This window comes from Muntiacus reevesi, chromosome 8 (assembly GCF_963930625.1).
Source record: "Muntiacus reevesi chromosome 8, mMunRee1.1, whole genome shotgun sequence".
NCBI lineage: Eukaryota > Metazoa > Chordata > Mammalia > Artiodactyla > Cervidae > Muntiacus > Muntiacus reevesi.
The window spans coordinates 10,820,139-10,838,316 of record NC_089256.1 but is presented as its reverse complement, the minus strand read 5'-3'; the positions used below and the strand labels follow the sequence as shown (position 1 = coordinate 10,838,316).

Genomic DNA, 18,178 nt, shown 5'->3' with positions numbered 1-18,178 from the left:
ACCTGTGTCAACCTCTAGAGAAGTGTTTTGAGGAAAGGAGTTCTGTGGTCAAATAATTGGGAAACAGTGGCTTAAATCAAATATAATAGCTTTTTATCTGCAGACCTCTTAGAGCCCTTAATAGCATTATGTACATTCAAAAAGGAACTCTCCAAAAAGGAACTCAAGTGAGATGCATTGCCTACTTTGACTTCCTAGGTTGTGCTGGGAAATGTAATTAAACAGGATGCCAAGCTGAGTGGTTTCAGCTTCTGTTTTGGCTGGTCCTGGAAGACGAAGAACAACAGAAGAGGGTCCATCTATTCTGACCACCAGGAACACAGGTGTTGCTAAAACATTCCATCACAACAAGTAATTTTATCCAGGAGAGAGGAAGGGAAAAGTCAGACACAGGCAGACAGAGAGATACCTAAAGGACCGAAGAAAAAAGAATACAGTTACATTGTGCTTGTCATCCATCAGGTCTGACCTTTCAATACAACAATTGAAAGAATGTCAGCAGGCTACAGTCCATGGGGTCACAGAGTTGAACATGACTGAGGTGACTTGGCACATTTGCACAGAACAATTCCAAATCATTTGCCAGCTTCAAGATCACATTCTTTTCATTCCAATCCCAAAGAAAGGCAATGCCAAAGAATGCTCAAACCACCTCACAATTGCACTCATCTCACACACTAGTAAAGTAATGCTCAAAATTCTCCAAGTCAGGCTTCAGCAGTATGTGAACCGTGAACTTCCAGATGTTCAAGCTGGATTTAGGAAAGGCAGAGGAACCAGAGATCAAATTGCCAACATCCACTGGATCATCAAAAAAGCAAGAGAGTTCCACAGAAACATCTACTTCTGCTTCATTGACTATGCCAAAGTCTTTGATTGTGTGGATCACAACAAACTGTAGAAAATTCTGAAAGAGATGGGCATACCAGACCACCTGACCTGCCTCTTGAGAAATCTGTATGCAGGTCAGGAAGCAACAGTCAGAACTGGACATGGAACAACAGACTGGCTCCAAATCAGGAAAGGGGTATGTCAAGGTGGTATTTGTTATCCTCCTTATTTAACTTATATGTAGAGTACATCATGAGAAACTCTGGGCTGGATGAAGCACAAGCTGGAATTAAGATTGCTGGGAGAAATATCAATAACCTCAGATATGTAGATGATACCACCCTTATGGCAGAAAGTGAAGAAGCACTAAAGAGCCTCTTGATGAAAGTGAAAGAGGAGAGTGAAAAAGTTGGCTTAAAACTCAACATTCAGAAAACTAAGATCATGGCATCTGGTCCCATCACTTTGTGGCAAATAGATGGGGAAACAGTGGGAACAGTGACAGACTTTATTATTATTATTATTATCATTTGAGCTCTAAAATCACTGCAGATGGTGACTGCAGCCATGAAATTAAAAGACACTTGCTCCTTGGAAGAAAAGTTATGACCAACTTAGATAGCATATTAAAGAGCAGAGACATTACTTTGCTAAAAAGGGTCTGTCTAGTCAAAGCTATGGCTTTTCCAGTAGTCATGTATGGATGTGAGAGTTGGACTACAAAGAAAGCTGAGCACCAAAGAATTGATGCTTTTGAACTGTGGTGTTGGAAAAGACTCTTTAGAGTCCCTTAGACTGCAAGAAGATCCAACCAGTCCATCTGAAAGGAAATCAGTCCTGAATATTCATTGGAAGGACTGATGCTAAAGCTGAAACTCCAATACTTTGGCCACCTGATGCAAAGAACTGACTCCTTTGAAAAGACTCTAATGCTGGGCAAGATTGAAGGCAGGAGGAGAAGGGGACAACAGAGGATGAGATGGTTGGATGGCATCACCAACTCAATGGACATGAGTTTGAGTAAACTCTGGGAGTTGGTGATGGACAAGGAAGCCTGGCGTGCTGCAGTCCATGGGGTCGCTAAGAGTTGGACATGACTGAGGGACTGAACTGAACTGAAGATCCCATTCCAGTAAGTGACATCCCCACTCAGGTGAGCCTAAAATGTATGTCATCCACAAAATGATTTACTGTCTGAACTTGGGACTCGGCCCTCCACCTCTTCTGGCCATTCAGAAAAGATTAGGTAGAAACCATGGGCTTCATAACTGGCTGCCAAGCACCCCAGGGCTTGCTCTTCATTTCCCTTGTCATTCACCATCGCTTACAGTACTGGGCGCCCAGAGATGAGCAGGACTGGCCTGGCCGGGGAAACTCCCAGTCTGATCGATATAGAGAATGAAGTTTCAAACTGACACCTGGCACAGAGGGTGGGAGTGCAGGGCAGAGGGTGTTGTGGGGCAGAGGGGAAGACACTGAGCTTGATCAGGTGGGGCGTAGGGCTAGATCTAAGCTTTATAGGTGCAAGAGGAGAGAGCAGAGGTACAGCGCTCTAACCCACCTAAAGGACTCAGATTCAGGGCTGGGCGGCCCTTGCTCAGAGAATACTACACTGCTGGATATTGCAGACTGGGTATAGGAAACCGGTTTTAGGTGATGCTTATCCATGACAAGCCATTTGTCCACATGCTTCAGTGAGTCACAAACTCCCCGGGGCCCAACCCCAGTGTTGCGCCTACAAGCTCTTAGGTCACCTGCACAGAACGTTTAAGTGCGGGGGCGCCCTCAACACTGGGTTTCTATTTAGACCTAGCCAGGCGCCAGCCCAGCAGCCTGACCCCGCCCCCTCCCGCCTGGGCCCGCCCCCGGGGGCGGAGACCGCGGAAGCTGCAGGCTTGGTGTACAGCTGCAAGCGGCAGCCGCGCAGCGCATTCCCAGGCGCAGCGCTCGGTGCTCTGCTTAGAACCCCGAGTTTGCGGCGCGGAAACTGCGCGGGCGAGTCCACTCGGGCAGGTGCGGCGCGGCGCGGCGGTCTGGTCCTCGCCCTTGGAGGACCGATGTGCCCGGGCGTCGCGGCGCGCAGCCCTGAACTCAGGTGAGGGCAGAGGGAGAAGACGAGATGCCCTCGGAGGAGCCCTGCGCCCCCGGCGCCCCGGGGACCGAGCGCGCGCCGGGCCGCGAGCCGCGCCTACCCAGCCAGCTGCTGCCAGAGCTCTACGCCTTCGCGGCGCGCGTGCTCTTCTGCTTGGCGCCCGTCTACCTAGCTGGCTACCTGGGGCTCAGCATCACCTGGCTGCTGCTCGGCGTCCTGCTGTGGATGTGGTGGCGCAGGAACCGCCGCGGGAAGCTCGGACGCCTCGCTGCCGCCTTCGAATTCCTGGACAACGAACGCCAGTTCATCAGCCGCGAGCTGCTCGGCCAGCACCTGCCCGCTTGGGTGAGCCGGGCCTAGCCGGGCGGAGGGTCGGAGCTGGGGCGGATGCCTTGGGGGTTCGGAAGGAACTTGCGGTCGGCGAAGGAGCTGGGGCGCGCAGACCCGAAGGAGGGCGGGAGCCTGGGACCCTCACACCTGGTCCCCAGGGGACAGACTGGGGGCGGTGGCCGTGCCTCTCGCCGCGGCGCTCCCTGGCCTCATTCCCACCTCTGGTCCTGCTGTGCTGGGAGCGTGAACCAGGGTTTCACTTGAGGGCCCAGAACCTGGGAGAAAAATCGCAGGCGGGCCACACCCAGGAGAAAAACAAGGGCGTCTGGGACTCTGCAAAGTTACTGGTGAGGGAAACAGAAGACACTTCTTCCACTCGCCTGTTGATTCAAGGCAAAAACGCAGGGAGAAACACTGACAGATACTGCAGTAGCAGAAACGCAGACTAGCTGCCGTTGGCAGAGGTCGGGTCAGAGGCAGGCGGCCGGGCTAGAGAGAGAGTTCAGGGCTGGGACTGCGAGGGGGAGAGAGAGGCCGGCCTCCGCCTACCTGGGACCCAGGCTTCTCTCCCTCCCTGGGCTGGTAGAGACACGCAGATACACATTCTGCAGCTACACAACCATCTCCTGGTGTGGAATGAACTGGACTATGGCTTCTCAGATGCTTCTGCTCCTGAGAATCTCCTGGCCCACCTAACCAAAAAAAGCTCTAGGCCCCACCTCACAACCCTCAGGTGGAATTAAGGAACCTCCCTGAGTCTCAAGATCAGATGAGTTTGGGAAACACCTGCAAGAGGGGTATTCGGTCTGAGACTTGGTCCCCCGTAAGCCCCTTTATCTGGGTGATGAACTGTGGCTGGTTGTCTCTGATGGCTTCCAGATACATTCAGGCACACAGGGGAAGCTGCCCAGAGGCCACCAGACCCCTCACTTCCTCTGGCTTGAGGCCTGTACTGTAGAATCCAGCCAGCCTGTAGGTTCCTCACCCCCGCCTGTGACAGTAACTTCTGAAGTGGGATGCGAAGAAGATATTAGAAAGGCCTGTTCATGTTAAATTTGAAGGTAAGCCTTATTGCATTAGTTTTCTACAGTTGCTGTAAAGTACTGCAGACTGGGTAGCCTAGAAATTTATCAAGACCAAGGCGTTGGCAAGGTTGGTTTCTTCTGATGCCTCTCCTTGGCTCTGTTCCCCTATGTCTTCATGTGGCCCTACCTCTGTATATATCTGTGTCTGAATTTCCTCTTCTTATAAGATCGTCAGTCAGCTTAGATTAGGGCCCACTCTAATGGTCTTGTCTTAACTTAATCATCTCTATAAAGACTGTTTCCAAATACAGTCACATTCTAAGGTACTCAGGGTTGGGACTTCAAAATATAAATTTTGGGAGACACAATTTAGCTCATAATACCTTTTATTTATTTATTTAACTGCTTCAGGTCCCAAGTACAGCATGCAGGAACTTTTTTAGTTGTGGCATGTGATCTAATTCCCTAACCAGGGATCAAACCCAGGCCCCCTGCATTGAGAGCACAGAGTCTTACCAACAGACCGCCAGGGAAGTCCCCATAATACTTACTAATATGTGGATGGACAGTACAGCTTTAGGAGTAGGTTTACAAATATTGGGTAGCAGCCATGGAGACTGAGTCTGGGGCCTTACTCCCCCAGACCTTGCTTGTTCTATGGAGGCTTGTGATCTTGAAAAGTGTGGACCCAGAGAGCAGGCCTCTACCTGACCACACTCCTTGCTCACTGTTGAGGGAGCTCAGGCCGCCTTAGGCCTCTGTTGTGACCCCCATGGCAGCCTCAGTCCCTGAGACCTCACCGAGTGACACCTCTGCCTTTTTGCCCCTCTCTGTGTTAGGAAGGCCTCCAGGCACTTAGCTGTATACCAAGGCAATGTTTCTGAAATTGGAGTAAGAATCAGATCCTGTAGCAGCCCTGATACTCCCCAACCCCCTATCCTCCCACAAACACCATGGAAACTGCTCTGGCTTCTCTTGGGGGAGGTGACCCCAGAGCTACATGGATCTAGCCAACAGGGAGCTCAGCGAGATGGATGAGACAGAACACAAAACGGTACCTCCTGGATTCTCACCCTGTAAACCATACCCCGGGCCTGAGCCAGCTGGGTTGAAACAGTGGCCCTGCCAAAGGCAGTCTAAGCAGAGAAGGCCTGTGAGCAGTGTGGAGGCACTGTGTGGTTGGTATCCGAGCAGGTGTTGGGTGGTTTGCCTGGCTGATGTGTGCAATACAAGCTGGAGGACAGGGGCCAGATTGATGGAGTTGGGGCTGATTCTGAAGGGAGTCTGGGGAAGGTTTTGGAAAGGTCCTACAAAAAGCAGAAGGGAGGGAGGGGTGAAGCTGGAGGAAAGAGTCCAGTTGAGAAACCAATTTTAGCCAAGGTGGTATCAGTGGTAGTGGGGACCAAGAGATGAGGATGAGAGCTGAGCAGGGTGGGACTGTAGGTGCGGGGGGGGGGGGGGGGGACCCTAGAGCAGGGTGCAGGAGGGACCAGGGTCTTCTGCATTCTGATTTGGAGAGCTGGGTGCCTATGACTGGGACCAGGGATCTGGAATGTGAAGCAGGTCTGGGGAAGTAGGTTGTCTGTGTGAACACCTGTGGAGAGCACACAAATAGATGCAAACGTGGGCTTTTGAATCTGCCTCATGGAGATTTCCATGCCTGGGGATGATGTGGAAAATCTGGAACCTACTTGGTTGAATTTCCCTCTGCCTGCCTCCCGAGGACACGCATAGTTTATGAAGACAGAGGTGGCTCCCGTGCAGTGGGGAAGAGGGACCCTTGTCCACGATTTCAGAGCTCGGGCATCTTTATCTTACATGTGGACCTTTCAGTGGGCCTTCCCTGTTGGAGAACTGGTTTTCTTGAGTGAAAGGGGATTGATGGACTATGATCTTTGGTGTCAAGAAATATTTTTACTAATTAGCAACTGACAAGCCACTAGCCAAGGTGTTGAAGAAAAGGTCGTGAGGGCCTCGAAGCCCTGCAGGTCATCACCCAGCACCCAGTGAGTGAGGGTGGACCCGCCTGGGCTGCTTGTCCAGCCATGTGCACACCTTGCTCTAATTTGCACCCAGTCCCTGTGAGGGGACAGGGGCCAAGGCCAGGCTGAGCCACACCTGAGAGGCCACAGCGGTACCTTCTCACTGGAGCTGTCCTTTCCTGCCCCACTAGACTCCTCCTCAACTTGTCATACAAGCTGCTGCCTCCAGGTGATCAGAGAAGTTGCTTTCCTGTGCTGGCTCTCATTGTCCCCACCTGAAATCCTGTTAAAGGAGGTTGTTTCTGGTCTAACTTGAGACAGCTCCGCTCCTCCTCTGGTTCCCTTCCAGAAACAGTTCAAGGGAAGGCTGCTTCTGCTATAGAAGGGGTCACAAGTGATGATGCCAGGGAAGCCCTTGTCCTGTGAATGTGGCCCAGCCACATGGAGAGACAGCAGTTCCTCTTATGAACAGGGGAGTGGCCACTGCCTGCCGCTCATGCCAGTGTTCCTCATACTCAGTTTTTAGATTTTTCAAAGAATTAAAAGCACAACCGAGCAACTTTTACTTTCAAGAGCCTTTTCGGTCAGCCCACCTTGCCAGAGCTGGGAGCTGTGGACAGCACAGTAATAGAACTAGAGACCTTGATCCTCTAGTCTCTGCTCCACCACTCATCTAGCCATTGGCCATGAAGACTCAGTTTCTACATGTGGTTGGAATGAGTTGAGTCTGAAAAGCTGCTTGTTCAGAGCCAGGCATGACTGCATGCTCTGGGGGTCTATCACTGTATCCTTTGCAATTTCCCAGACCTCCCAACTCTCCATTTTTCTAACATGAAATGAAGCTCATTATCAAGTGGCCCAGCAGCAAATGTGCTCTGGAGTTGGATGGCTGCAGGGTGCAGGGCCCATTGGAGACTCCACCCTTCCTGGGGTTCCGTTCACGGAATTCCAGCTCTTGTACTCCCTAAACTTCCCACCTGATCTTCAGAGTCAGTCATTCATGCTCTGGGCTTTTCAGGTAACCTGTACTGCTTGAAGCCTCCACCCTCCCCCGCCCAGAGGCTCAGGCCCCCAGCTGGGTCTCCACAGGCCATCTTCTAGATCTGGACACAGTTGGCCCTTTGCCGCCCTGTGGTTTATGGGTTGTTGCTCATGGAGCTCTTGACCAGCGTTCACTTGGATAATTGCTTTGTTTATCAGATATTTGTTGTGCTGCTGCCACAAGTGGGCTGGTGTGAGGAGGGAAGTGGTATGAGTCTCACCTGCCTCCAGGTGAATGTGTCGGGGGGCTGAGGGCCTGGTAGTCAGGGGAAGGAACTGTCAGAAACCTTGTGTCTGTCTGTGGCCTCGAGCCTGGCCAAGCTCACTCTCCTGGCAGCCAATAGCAGTCAGCAGGCAGCTTCGTGGGAGGCAGTTAACCCTCGTGTATCTGCTGTGGTGGGAGTGGGCTGATGCGATGTGGTGGTGTGGACTTGAAGTCCGAGGCTCATTCACTGGGGGACCTTGAGAAGGTCCCCTGTCTTCTCTGAGTCTCTGATTCCTGCCTGAAAATGATGAGGTTCTAGGGGAGGCTCTAGAGCCTTTTTAGCTGCAGGAGTATGCCACCACTGATCAGCCCCAACTTAGCTTTTCTCCAGTGCCCCAAACCCACAGGACACTGTTCCCAATCTTTCTTGCCACCCCAAGTGGGGGTGCCCACTGAGGCAAACATCCAGGAGAGGTGAGCCATTCGCTCAAACCATTGAGCGACCCAAGGTTCACAGCAGCATCCCTGGGACGATGATACATGGGATGGATCCTTCTAAGTTTCTGTGCCAGCTGTTCAGCCTGACAACCAGGGCTGAGAGCTTTGCTTTCCTGAGGCTGAGAGTTCACATTCCTTTTGTGGGTGGAGTAGCAGTCTTCCAGGGCTCAGGCTCCCACAGTCTGTCCTGATACTTCTGCTAATTAGGGGAGTAAATGCAGTGACAGCTGTGAGCTAGGGTGGGAACTCTCAACTTCAATCCCAAAGCTCAATTCTCAGAGTCAGGGTCGTGGAGCCTGGTTTTAAACATCAAGACTGGTTGGGCATGGCTTGGAGCTAGGGACTTCTTTCCCAAAAGGCCCCTACAGCCCCCATGAGGTCATTCATATGGCTCCGAGTCAGGCCCATCTTCAAGAATGAAGGGGCAGGGCAAGTTTTAATCATGCCCCTTGGGTCTCTGCCCCACGACCTAGTGATGCTTCATGGACTTATCATGTCCCGGGCCTGGATTGGGTAATAAGAGAGGCAGAATGTGGGCCTGGCACAGGGATCTTAGGCATCCACATGTTTGTTCCTTTACTCAATGAGCAAACATCTATCGAGGACTAGCAGTGTCAGGCACCATGCAGCACCCTGGCCCGCAACATGAGTGACACATCCCTGCTTTCAAGGAACCCCTGAGCTGAATGGGGATTCAGACCCACAAGAACAGCCTTTTCTGACATAGCACGATCAGTCCTACAAGGTGGAATGGACGTTCTGGGAAAGCCAGAATCTAACCCAGACAGCCTCCTTGGAGAAAGAGGCTGTAGGAAGGGGTGGGTCACTCTGAACCCAAAGTTCCCATCATGTTTGGTCACTTGAGTGCCTCATCTTGTCCTGGGGTGAGCAGATCTGGATGGTAATTAATGATACCCAGTCTCACAGGACTCTGATGCTGGAAAAGATTGAGGACAAAAGGCGAGGGGGGTGGCAGAGGATGAGATAGTTAGATAGCATCACTGACTCATTGCACATGAATCTAAGCAAACTCCGGGAAATAGTGAAGGACAGAGGAGCCTGATGTGCGGCAGTCAGTGGGGTCGCAAAGAGTCAGACACCGGATAAGACTTAGTGATTGAACAATAGCAACAGGACTCACAGTGGACTACCTGGTACAAGTTACGGGGAGCTGAATCTTCCTGGAATAGAGGTGTCCCCAAAACCTTTTCTCCAAGCTAAGGATCCAAGTCATTGGGAAGTCAGCTGTAGGTTGGGATCAGGGTCAAGGGTGGAACAGTCCCTGTCCTTCAGCAGGGGACAGAAAAGCATGGAGAGCTGATTCCAGCTTCTCTTGGCCTTGTGGTCCAGAGCCTTGACCCCAGGCAGAGATGGCCCGTCTGTAGGTATGACCCCAGTGACTTTGGGGGAGCTGCCGGGAGGTGTGAGCTGTCATCCCCACCATGACTCATGAAGGCCACAACACAGCTACATAGAGGAGCAGGGGACTGGGTCCCTGCCTTCCTATCCTCCCACCCCTCCATTCGTAGTTACTTCTGGTAGAATCTCAGGCATTTTTAAATCTCAGGAAACCTAGAGCTCATAGCCCCAAAGTGTTCCCATGTGCTGGAGGAAAGTTTCCCCCCTCTCTCTTCCCCTCCCTTCCTCCACCACTTCCTCTTCTACTGCAAATAGTGAAGAGACAGTTAAATGTTTTCTGGCCCAGTGGGAACTATTAAAGGAACAGAGTCTCATTCTCATTACCTCTCATTACCTCTTCAAACCAAGATGACGGTTGAATCCCTCAGGCTGCACTGGGAGTCAGGGCTCAGCTCCTGTGTCCCCTCTCTGTGTCGGGGTGGGTCGCTGCTCCTGCCTGAGAGGTCCCATCCCAGTGTGCCCAGGGCCACTAGTCCTTGAAAAGCCAAGGAACTCTCCAGGAGGTAGGATGTTTCAAGATCCCAGGGTCACCCACTCCATTCTTTTGCCCATACTATGTTTACTTTTTAAAGTAACTGGTTATAAACTGGTTTAAAATCTTGTTTTTCTGGTTATAAAAGTGCACATATTCCCATGGTAGGATATTTGGAAATGGACTATAAGTAAATATTAGAGTAAGCATTTTACAATTCCACCACCTGGAAATATACCCTATGTTTGAGAGCACTTCCTTGGTATAAAAGGTGTATGAAAACAATCTTTTGAAAACTTGTACCCTTGAATTTTTTTTTCTTTTTGTGTCCTTAATATTATCTTGCAAACATTCTTTCAAAAAATCCTTAAAGGTTATGATATCCTTAATATAAAGAGACCATAAATGGCTTGACCATTTCTTGGACATCCACTATTTTGGTTATGTCCAACTTTGTCCTGTTTCTGTGGTGGGCCACTGTTTCCTCTCTGTGTCTGGAAATTTCTCCCTCTGATCTTCTAGTCTGGCTCCCTTTACTCTTCCTTCAAGTCCAAGCTCAGGAGCCTATGCTGGGACCCTTCTCTCACACCCACTTCCCCTGTTGACTTGAACCTACCTATTTTTATGTCCAACTTTTCCTTCAGATCAAATATTCTTTTAAGGTATGTGTCTTGTACCTCTCTCTACCCTCAGCTCCTTGCTCAGTGCCCAGTTCAGATAGGCTTTCAATAAAAATCTGTGGCATGAATGCCACACTGAACATCTGCAATGTAAATCTTAGTCCCTGGATTTCCCTGGTGTTCCAGTAGTTAAGACTTGGGCTTCCAATGCAGGGGACCTGGGTTTGATCCCTGGCTGGGGATCTAAGATCCCACAAGCTTTGCAGTATAGCCAAAAGATTAAAAAAAAAAAAATCTCAGACCCTGTTTCTCTAATTCCTTACATAGATTACACATTAAACTTATCTGTCAAAACTTAAGAACTTGAAAGGTCCTCATTTCCACCTCACCGTGGCCTTATCAGCATGGAGAAGGAACAGGCGGAGGAGGAAGAAGATGATGGCTATTGCTGTTCAGTCACATCTCCCTGCTCAAATTCACTGAGTCAGTGATGCCATCCAACCATCTCATCCTCTGTCATTCCCTTCTCCTGCCTGTAGTCTTTCCCAGCATCAGGGTCTTTTCTTCACATCAGGTGGCCAAAGTATTAGAGCTTCAGCTTTAGCATCAGTCCTTCCGATGAATATTCAAGGTTGATTTCCTTTTAGATTGACTGGTTTGATCTCCTTACTGTCCAAGGGACTCTCAAGAGTCTTCTCCAACACCACAGTTCGAAGGCATCAATTCTTTGGTGCTCAGCCTTCTTTATGGTCCAACTCTCACAACTGTACATGACCACTGGAAAAACCATAGCTTTGACTAGCTGGACCTTTGTTGGCCAAGTAATGTCTCTGCTTTTTAATATGCTGTCTAGGTTGATCATAACTTTTCTTCCAAGGAGTAAGCATCTTTTAATTTCATGGCTACAGTCACCATCTGCATTGACTTTGAAGCCCAAGAAAATAAAGTCTGTCACTGTTTCCATTTTTTCCCCATCTGTTGGCCATGAAGTGATGGGACCAGATGCCATGATCTTCGTTTTTCGAAAGTTGAGTTTTAAACCAGCTTTTTCACTCTCCTCTTTCACCTTCATCAAGAGGCTCTTTAGTTCCTCTTCACTTTCTGCCATTAGGGTGGTATCATCTGTATATCTGAGGTTATTGATATTTCTCCTGGCAAAATTCTCTTGATTCCAGCTTGTGCCTCATCCAGCCCAACATTTCACATGCTGTACTCTGCATATAAGTTAAATAAGCAGGGTGACAATATACAGCCTTGACGTACTCCTTTCCCGATTTGGAACCAGTCTGTTGTTCCATGTCTGGTTCTAACTGTTGCTTCTTGACCCACATACAGATTTCTCAGAAGACAAGTAAGGTGGTCTGGTATTCCTATCTCTTGAAGAATTTCCTACAGTTTGTTGTGATCCACACACAGGCTTTGGCGTAGTCAATGAAGCAGAAGTCAATGTTTTTCTGGAATTCTCTTGTTGTTCCTATGATTCAACGGATGTTGGCAAGTTGATCTCTAGTTTTTCTGCCTTTTCTAAATCCAGCTTGTACCTCTGGAAGCTCTCGGTTCATGTATTGTTGAAGGATTTTGAGCATGACTTTGCTAGCATGTGAAATGAGCACGATTGTCCGGTAGTTTGAACATTCTTTGGCGTTGCCCTCCTTTGGTATTGGATGGTTGGCCTTTTACTAATTTAATGAGCAAGAGGATATGTTTTTTTACCCTCCAGGCATTACCAGACCTACCACTGAACTCTGGCAATTTAGGATTATACTCAGGTGGGGCTTCCCCAGTGGCTTAGTGGTAAAGAACCTGCCTGTAGTGCAGGAGACCTGTGTTCAATCCCTGGATCAGGAAGATCCCCTGCAGAAGGGCATGGCAACCCATTCCAGTATTCTTGCCTAGAGAATCCCGTGGACAGAGGGGCCCAGCAGGCTACAGTCCACTGGGTCACAATGAGTTGGACACGACTGAAGCGACTTTGCATGCATACATGCATGCATTCCTTGAAACAATGACTCTGCAGGTAGCTCAGAGCAGTCCCTCTCTGTTCTGAGCCCTTACTGCTCAGCCTGGATGACAGGCTTCTGCCACCCACATTATCTGTCTGCTCAGTCATCCTGCTGAGTCTAGCCAACTGAGGACAGTTCAAGGCTAGTTGTGCTGTTCAGGAACCTAAAGATTCTAGAACAGTTGTTATTGTTTAGTTGCTCAGTCATGTCCAACTCTGAAACCCCATGGACTATAGCCTGCCAGGATCCTCTGTCCATGGGATTTTTCAGGCAAGAATACTGGAGTGGGTTGCCATTTCCTTCTCCAGGGGAATCTTCCCACCCAGGTCTCCTTCATTGGTAAGTGGGTTCTTTACTGTTGAACCACCAGGGAAGCCCAAAAATGAAATTCCAAGCTGGCAAAGCAGTTATTTCTCTTAAGGCACTTTGGGCAGGGTGATTTTCACCCCCAAAGTAGCAGATTTAATAGCTGTTTTCAGGACTTTCCTGGTGGTTCAGTGGTTAAGACTCCAAGCTTCCAATACGCGGGGCTCAGATTCAACCCCTGGTTGGGGAACTAAGATCTCACGTGCTGTGCTGTGCAGTCAAAAATAATAATAATTTAAGAAAGCAGTTTTCATGGTTAAATGTTTACCTCCCAAGAACAGAGGAAAAAGGGATGTAAGGCAGTGTTTCATCAGGAGATAAGTGACTGAAATATGGGCTGTTTTCTGGTGGGGGAGGAACTCTACAGAGGCACCCACAGAGCAGGGACTGTCTCAAGAGAATAAGAGCCCAGCAAGGCCTCTTGTGCAGCATCCCCTTCCCCACCAGACACCTGGGAAAGGATCTTCTCTCTTCTTTCCAGTGCGGGGGGGCGGGGGGGGGGCGGGGGGGGAAATTGGCAAAATCAGATGAGTCAGCGGGAGTGTATGTATAGAAATGCCCTTTGGAGCAGGATCCAGAGGCTTTTTTCTTTTTCTTTCTAGAAAAGAGAGTGTGTACTTAGATATTTGTGTGTACATGTGATTTAGTGGCAGAAAGTGAAGAGGGACTAAAGAGTGTCTTGATGAGGGTGAAAGAGGAGGCTGAAAAAGCTGGCTTGAAACTCAACACTTAAAAAACTAAGGATCATAGCATCTGGTCCCATTACTTCATGAGAAATAGATGGTTAAGAAATGGAAAGAGTGACAAATTTTATTTTCTTGGGCCCCAAAATCATTGTGGATGGTGACTGCAGACATTAAATTAAAAGACAAGTGCTCCTTGGAAGAAAAGCTATGACCAACCTAGACCACATATTAAAAAGCAAAGGCATTACTTGGCCAACAAATGTCTGGCTAGTCAAAGCTATGGTTTTTCCAGTAGTCATCTACGGATGTGAGAGTTGGACCATAAAGAAGGCTGAGCACCAAAGAACTGATGCTTTTGAATTGTAGTGCTGGAGAAGACTCTTAAGAATCCCTTGGACTGCAAGGAGATCAAATCAGCCAATCCTAAAGGAAATCAACCCTGAGTGTTCATTGGAAGGACTGATGCTAAAGCTGAAGCTCCAATATTTTGGCCACCTGATGTGAAGAGCTGACTCATTGAAAAAGGCTCTGATGCTGGGAAAGATTGAGGGTGACAGGAGAAGGGGGTGGCAGAGGATGAGATGGTTAGATAGCACCACCAACTTGATGGACATGAATTTGAGCAAATTATGGGAGACAATGGAGAACAAAGGAGCCTGGTAGGCTGCAGTCCATGGGGTCACAGAGTTGGACATGAGTTAGCGACTGAACAAGTGGTTCTGTGGATGGGTCTGTGTAGTTCTGGGTGTGTGTGTCTATGTGTGTACATGTATCTGTGCATCTGTGTATAGCTTGGTGTGTGTGTCTACATGTGTGTGTCCACCTACCTGTATATGTCTGTGTGTGTCTCTATGTCTGTACACAGCTGCTCCCATGGGAGGAGCCACTGTCTTTGTGAGAGGGAAGCAAGATTCATTGAGTGACAGGCATGCTCTGTAAGTGAAGCCCTCTAGTCCCCTGCCTCCTGAGAGAGACTGGTGGCCAGAACCTCCTGTCCAGGCCTCTCAGCCCAACTCCAGCCCATCTGTGGGCCCCACACCCCAGTGGCATGCAGCCGTCACACTCTGGTTCCATTTCCTCACTGCTGTGGAATCACTTTTCCTAAAGAGTTTAAGAAATAAAGCATGTGACCACCTATAGATGAAGCACCAACATGATCCATTTTGGTGGCCCCTGCCAGTCTAGAATTCTTAGACTTGTTTTTATATATATATATACATACATATATATATATATATATTTGTTTATATTTATACGGCTGCACTGGTCCTTAGTTGTGGAATGCAGGATCTTCAGTTGCAGTATATGGATCTAGTTCCCTGACCAGGGATCAAACCTGGGTGCCCTGCATTGGGAGTGCAGAGTCTTAGCCCCTGGACCACCAGGGAAGTCCCAGACTTGGTTCGATTCACAGTCTTTCTTGCCTCTCTAGGCTCTGATTACCACCACTCTTGACCATATCTAAAAATGCTGTCATTAATTATTAGTCCACTTTGCCTCAAAGGCTTCGGCCCAAGTGCGCTAATAGCAGCATGACAGTGTTAGCTTAAGGAGGCCTTAGATGTGGGCTGAGAGCTCATCTGTTGAAACTTGCCTGAGGCTCCTGCGGGCGGAGGAGCAGGCATCTGAGATTCTGGTGCCATGACCACAGGCCCCAGCCACTTTTGAATTTTCCAGGCTTGCTCTGGAGAACTGCCCATACCTGTAATACATCAGTCAGAAGACTGTTCGCGTTTCTATGGAGATGAACCTTCAAGAGCTCTGACTCCATTTAGAAGTACATTTGTTCTTTCTCTGGATTGTAGATCCTGCAGGCAGCACAGGACTGAGCAACTTCTCTGCTCTCAATCAGGAGAAACCTGAGGCTGCTGGAAAAGGACCACACACCTGTTAGAGGCCAGGGCAGTGCCTCGAGCCAGGCAGAATCGTGACACTGTGTTTTTCACCTGTTAGTTCATGCCTCCCTTTGCTCTTTGTGGCACAAAAGATATTCCCTTTGTAAAAGAATTGAGGTCTGTAGGCTCTGGTAAGAATCTGATGACAAAGCTATCTTCTCCTAAGGTTAATCACTGGAGACGCAGGCTGTGACTACATCCCTGGTCAGGAGCACTGGGGAGCAGAAAGGCCGCCTTGTTCTGGGGCTGAGGCGGGTCCTCCAGCCTGGGAGGCCCTGAGCGCTCATGCTTTCGCATCCTCCACCACCAGGATCAGAAGAAGCAGGTGAGCTTATTAAAGATGCAAATTTCAAGGCCCTGCCCCATCCTCCTGAGTCAGAATCTCAGAGGGACCTGACCAAGAATCCACATTTCACCAGCTTTCCAGGTGGTGTTTTTATACAGAAAGGTTTGAGAACCGCTCAGAATCTAGCCCTTTGCATTGCCTGCTGGTGGGTGTGTCTCTCATCCTAGCTGGTCCCACAGACTCCTGGATACTCCCAGGCTCATGGGAATTGGAACGAAAGTGACTGTGGGACTCAGCCTGAGAGTAGTCAACCTGGCTTCTTGTTCTGCCTTCCCTTTGTTTACCTGGGAGGGAAAGACACAGGCAGAGGCTATGATCGGATCCTTTTGCCCTGCCTACGTTTGGGGCGCCCCCATTGGGCAGAATTTCCCATGGCCTGGTGGGCATTGGGCTCAGCCTATCAGCAGAGGCCAGGGAAACAACAGTCGCCCCTGGTCCTTCCTCTTGTGCCTCAGCAATTTTAACTGTGTTATCCTCTTCTCGTTTTCTGTTCTCCTTTCTCAGCAGTCTCCCAAAGTGCAAAAGAGACACAGGGGATTTGCTGGGCTTTGGATCAAACAGAACTAGACACACAATCCACATAATCTTGTTCTTGGCAAGTACCTAAGGTCAGAGGTGTCAGTGATTGTACCTCTGAGGTCTGTATGCCTTCCACCAACAGTCACCATTTCTGGAGCATTTACTCTGAGCTGGGAAGTGTACTGAGCACCATACTTGAATTGTTTTATTTAGTTTTCTCAGTAACTCTGTGAAGTTGGTAGTACTGTGCCCACATTATGGGTGGGAAAACTGAGGTTAAAAGGGGTGGAATTTTAAATGCATAGGAGTAGGTTAGAAAAGCACTAAGAAATAGACTTCAAATGCTGACATTTCAGGTAGCAGAAGGAGAGGGTAAATGGATGAGGGAAAAGACTTGAAGGCTGGACTTAGGTGAAAAGATGAGTTCTGGTCTCCTGGTTGATGTTGGCAAGTACTATTCTCTGAGCCTCTTCTCATATGTAAAATGGGGATAATTGCGTGTTTGCTGTTCGCTTTATACAACATGAGGAGGAGCAAATGAAAGTGTCTATGGAACCCTATGTATGTGTTAGTTGCTCAGTCATATCCAACTCTTTGTGACCCCATGGCCTATAGCCGCCTCTGTCCATGGGATTCTCCAGGCAAGAACACTGGAGTGGGTTGCCATTCCCTTCTCCAAGGGATCTTCCTGACCTATGGATCAAACCCAGATCTCCTGCATTGCAGGCAGATTCTTTACCATCTTTTACCTCCAGGGAAGCCCTTAGTGACCTAGAAAGTATGACCTACTGGTGAAGGCTCAGGTCCCATGAGGGCAATCCTCTGCCAAATTAGACTTCCTGCAGGAGAGGATAACAGTGGTATGTAATGTTTTGTAAGAGGAGTGAGTGTGGAAGAGTGGAAAATCACAAGAGAGTCCTGGACCTGGGTCACAGATCTAGTACTCCACAGCTGGTGATTGTAAGTTCACTCTCAGCCTTAGTTTCATTATCTGTAAAATGGGGCTAATAAGGGATTTAAGTAATTCTTAAAGGACATAACATGAATTCAAAAAGGCTGAAAACAGGATGGAAAAAAGATCCAACTGGACAACTTTGAAATAAAAGAAAGCCAATAGTAACAATTTTCATATTAACTCAGATATGTCTTAAAGACAAAGATGTTATATGCCTATAAAAGTGTGAAAATGTTAGTTTCTCAGTCCCATCTGACTCTTTACACCCCATGGACTGGAGCCCACCAGACTCCTCTGTCCATAGAATTCTCCAGGCAAGAATACTGGAGTGGTTGCCATGCCCTTCTCCAGTATGCTCATTAAAGGAACCATATTTAAGAAGGTGTAATAATCATGGTCATATATGTACTTCATAATATAAACTTGAAATATAGGCCAACAACTCACAGACTGCTCAGAGAATTAGATAAATCAGCAGTTGGGCTTGAAATTTTTCATATATTCCTCTCTGAAAATGAAAAATCAAGTACACAAAGAGTAAACAAGTGTAAAGACTATTTAAAGGCAGTGATTAATAATTTGGTCATACATGGAACAGTCATAGGAATTAATCATATACCAGGCTACAGAGATATTATCAATATATTCCAATGAATCATGTACCAGGCCACAAAGGTATTATCAATATATTCCAATGAGCAGACTGTTCAGAACATAAAGAAATGAAATTAGAAAACAATAATAAATAGTTGTAGGTATATGTCTAGATAATTTAAAATATTACTATTTAAAAACCATGTTTTAGAAAGAAAAACACCAATACAGTATATTAACGCATGTATATGGAATTTAGAAAGATGGTAATGATGACCTTATATGCAAGACAGCAAAAG

At 48.3% G+C, this 18,178-nt stretch overlaps 1 protein-coding gene across 1 annotated transcript in view; it reads left to right on the top strand.

Annotated features, from left to right (window-relative positions):
* Positions 1–2,950: 2,950 nt before the first annotated feature.
* The window catches only part of ESYT3 (extended synaptotagmin 3), a 51,651-nt gene continuing 36,423 nt past the window's right edge, over positions 2,951–18,178 (top strand). Inside the window, exon 1 of the mRNA XM_065943188.1 lies at positions 2,951–3,268. Coding sequence (XP_065799260.1) covers positions 2,951–3,268 — 318 coding nt within the window. The remainder of the gene's footprint in view (positions 3,269–18,178) is intronic.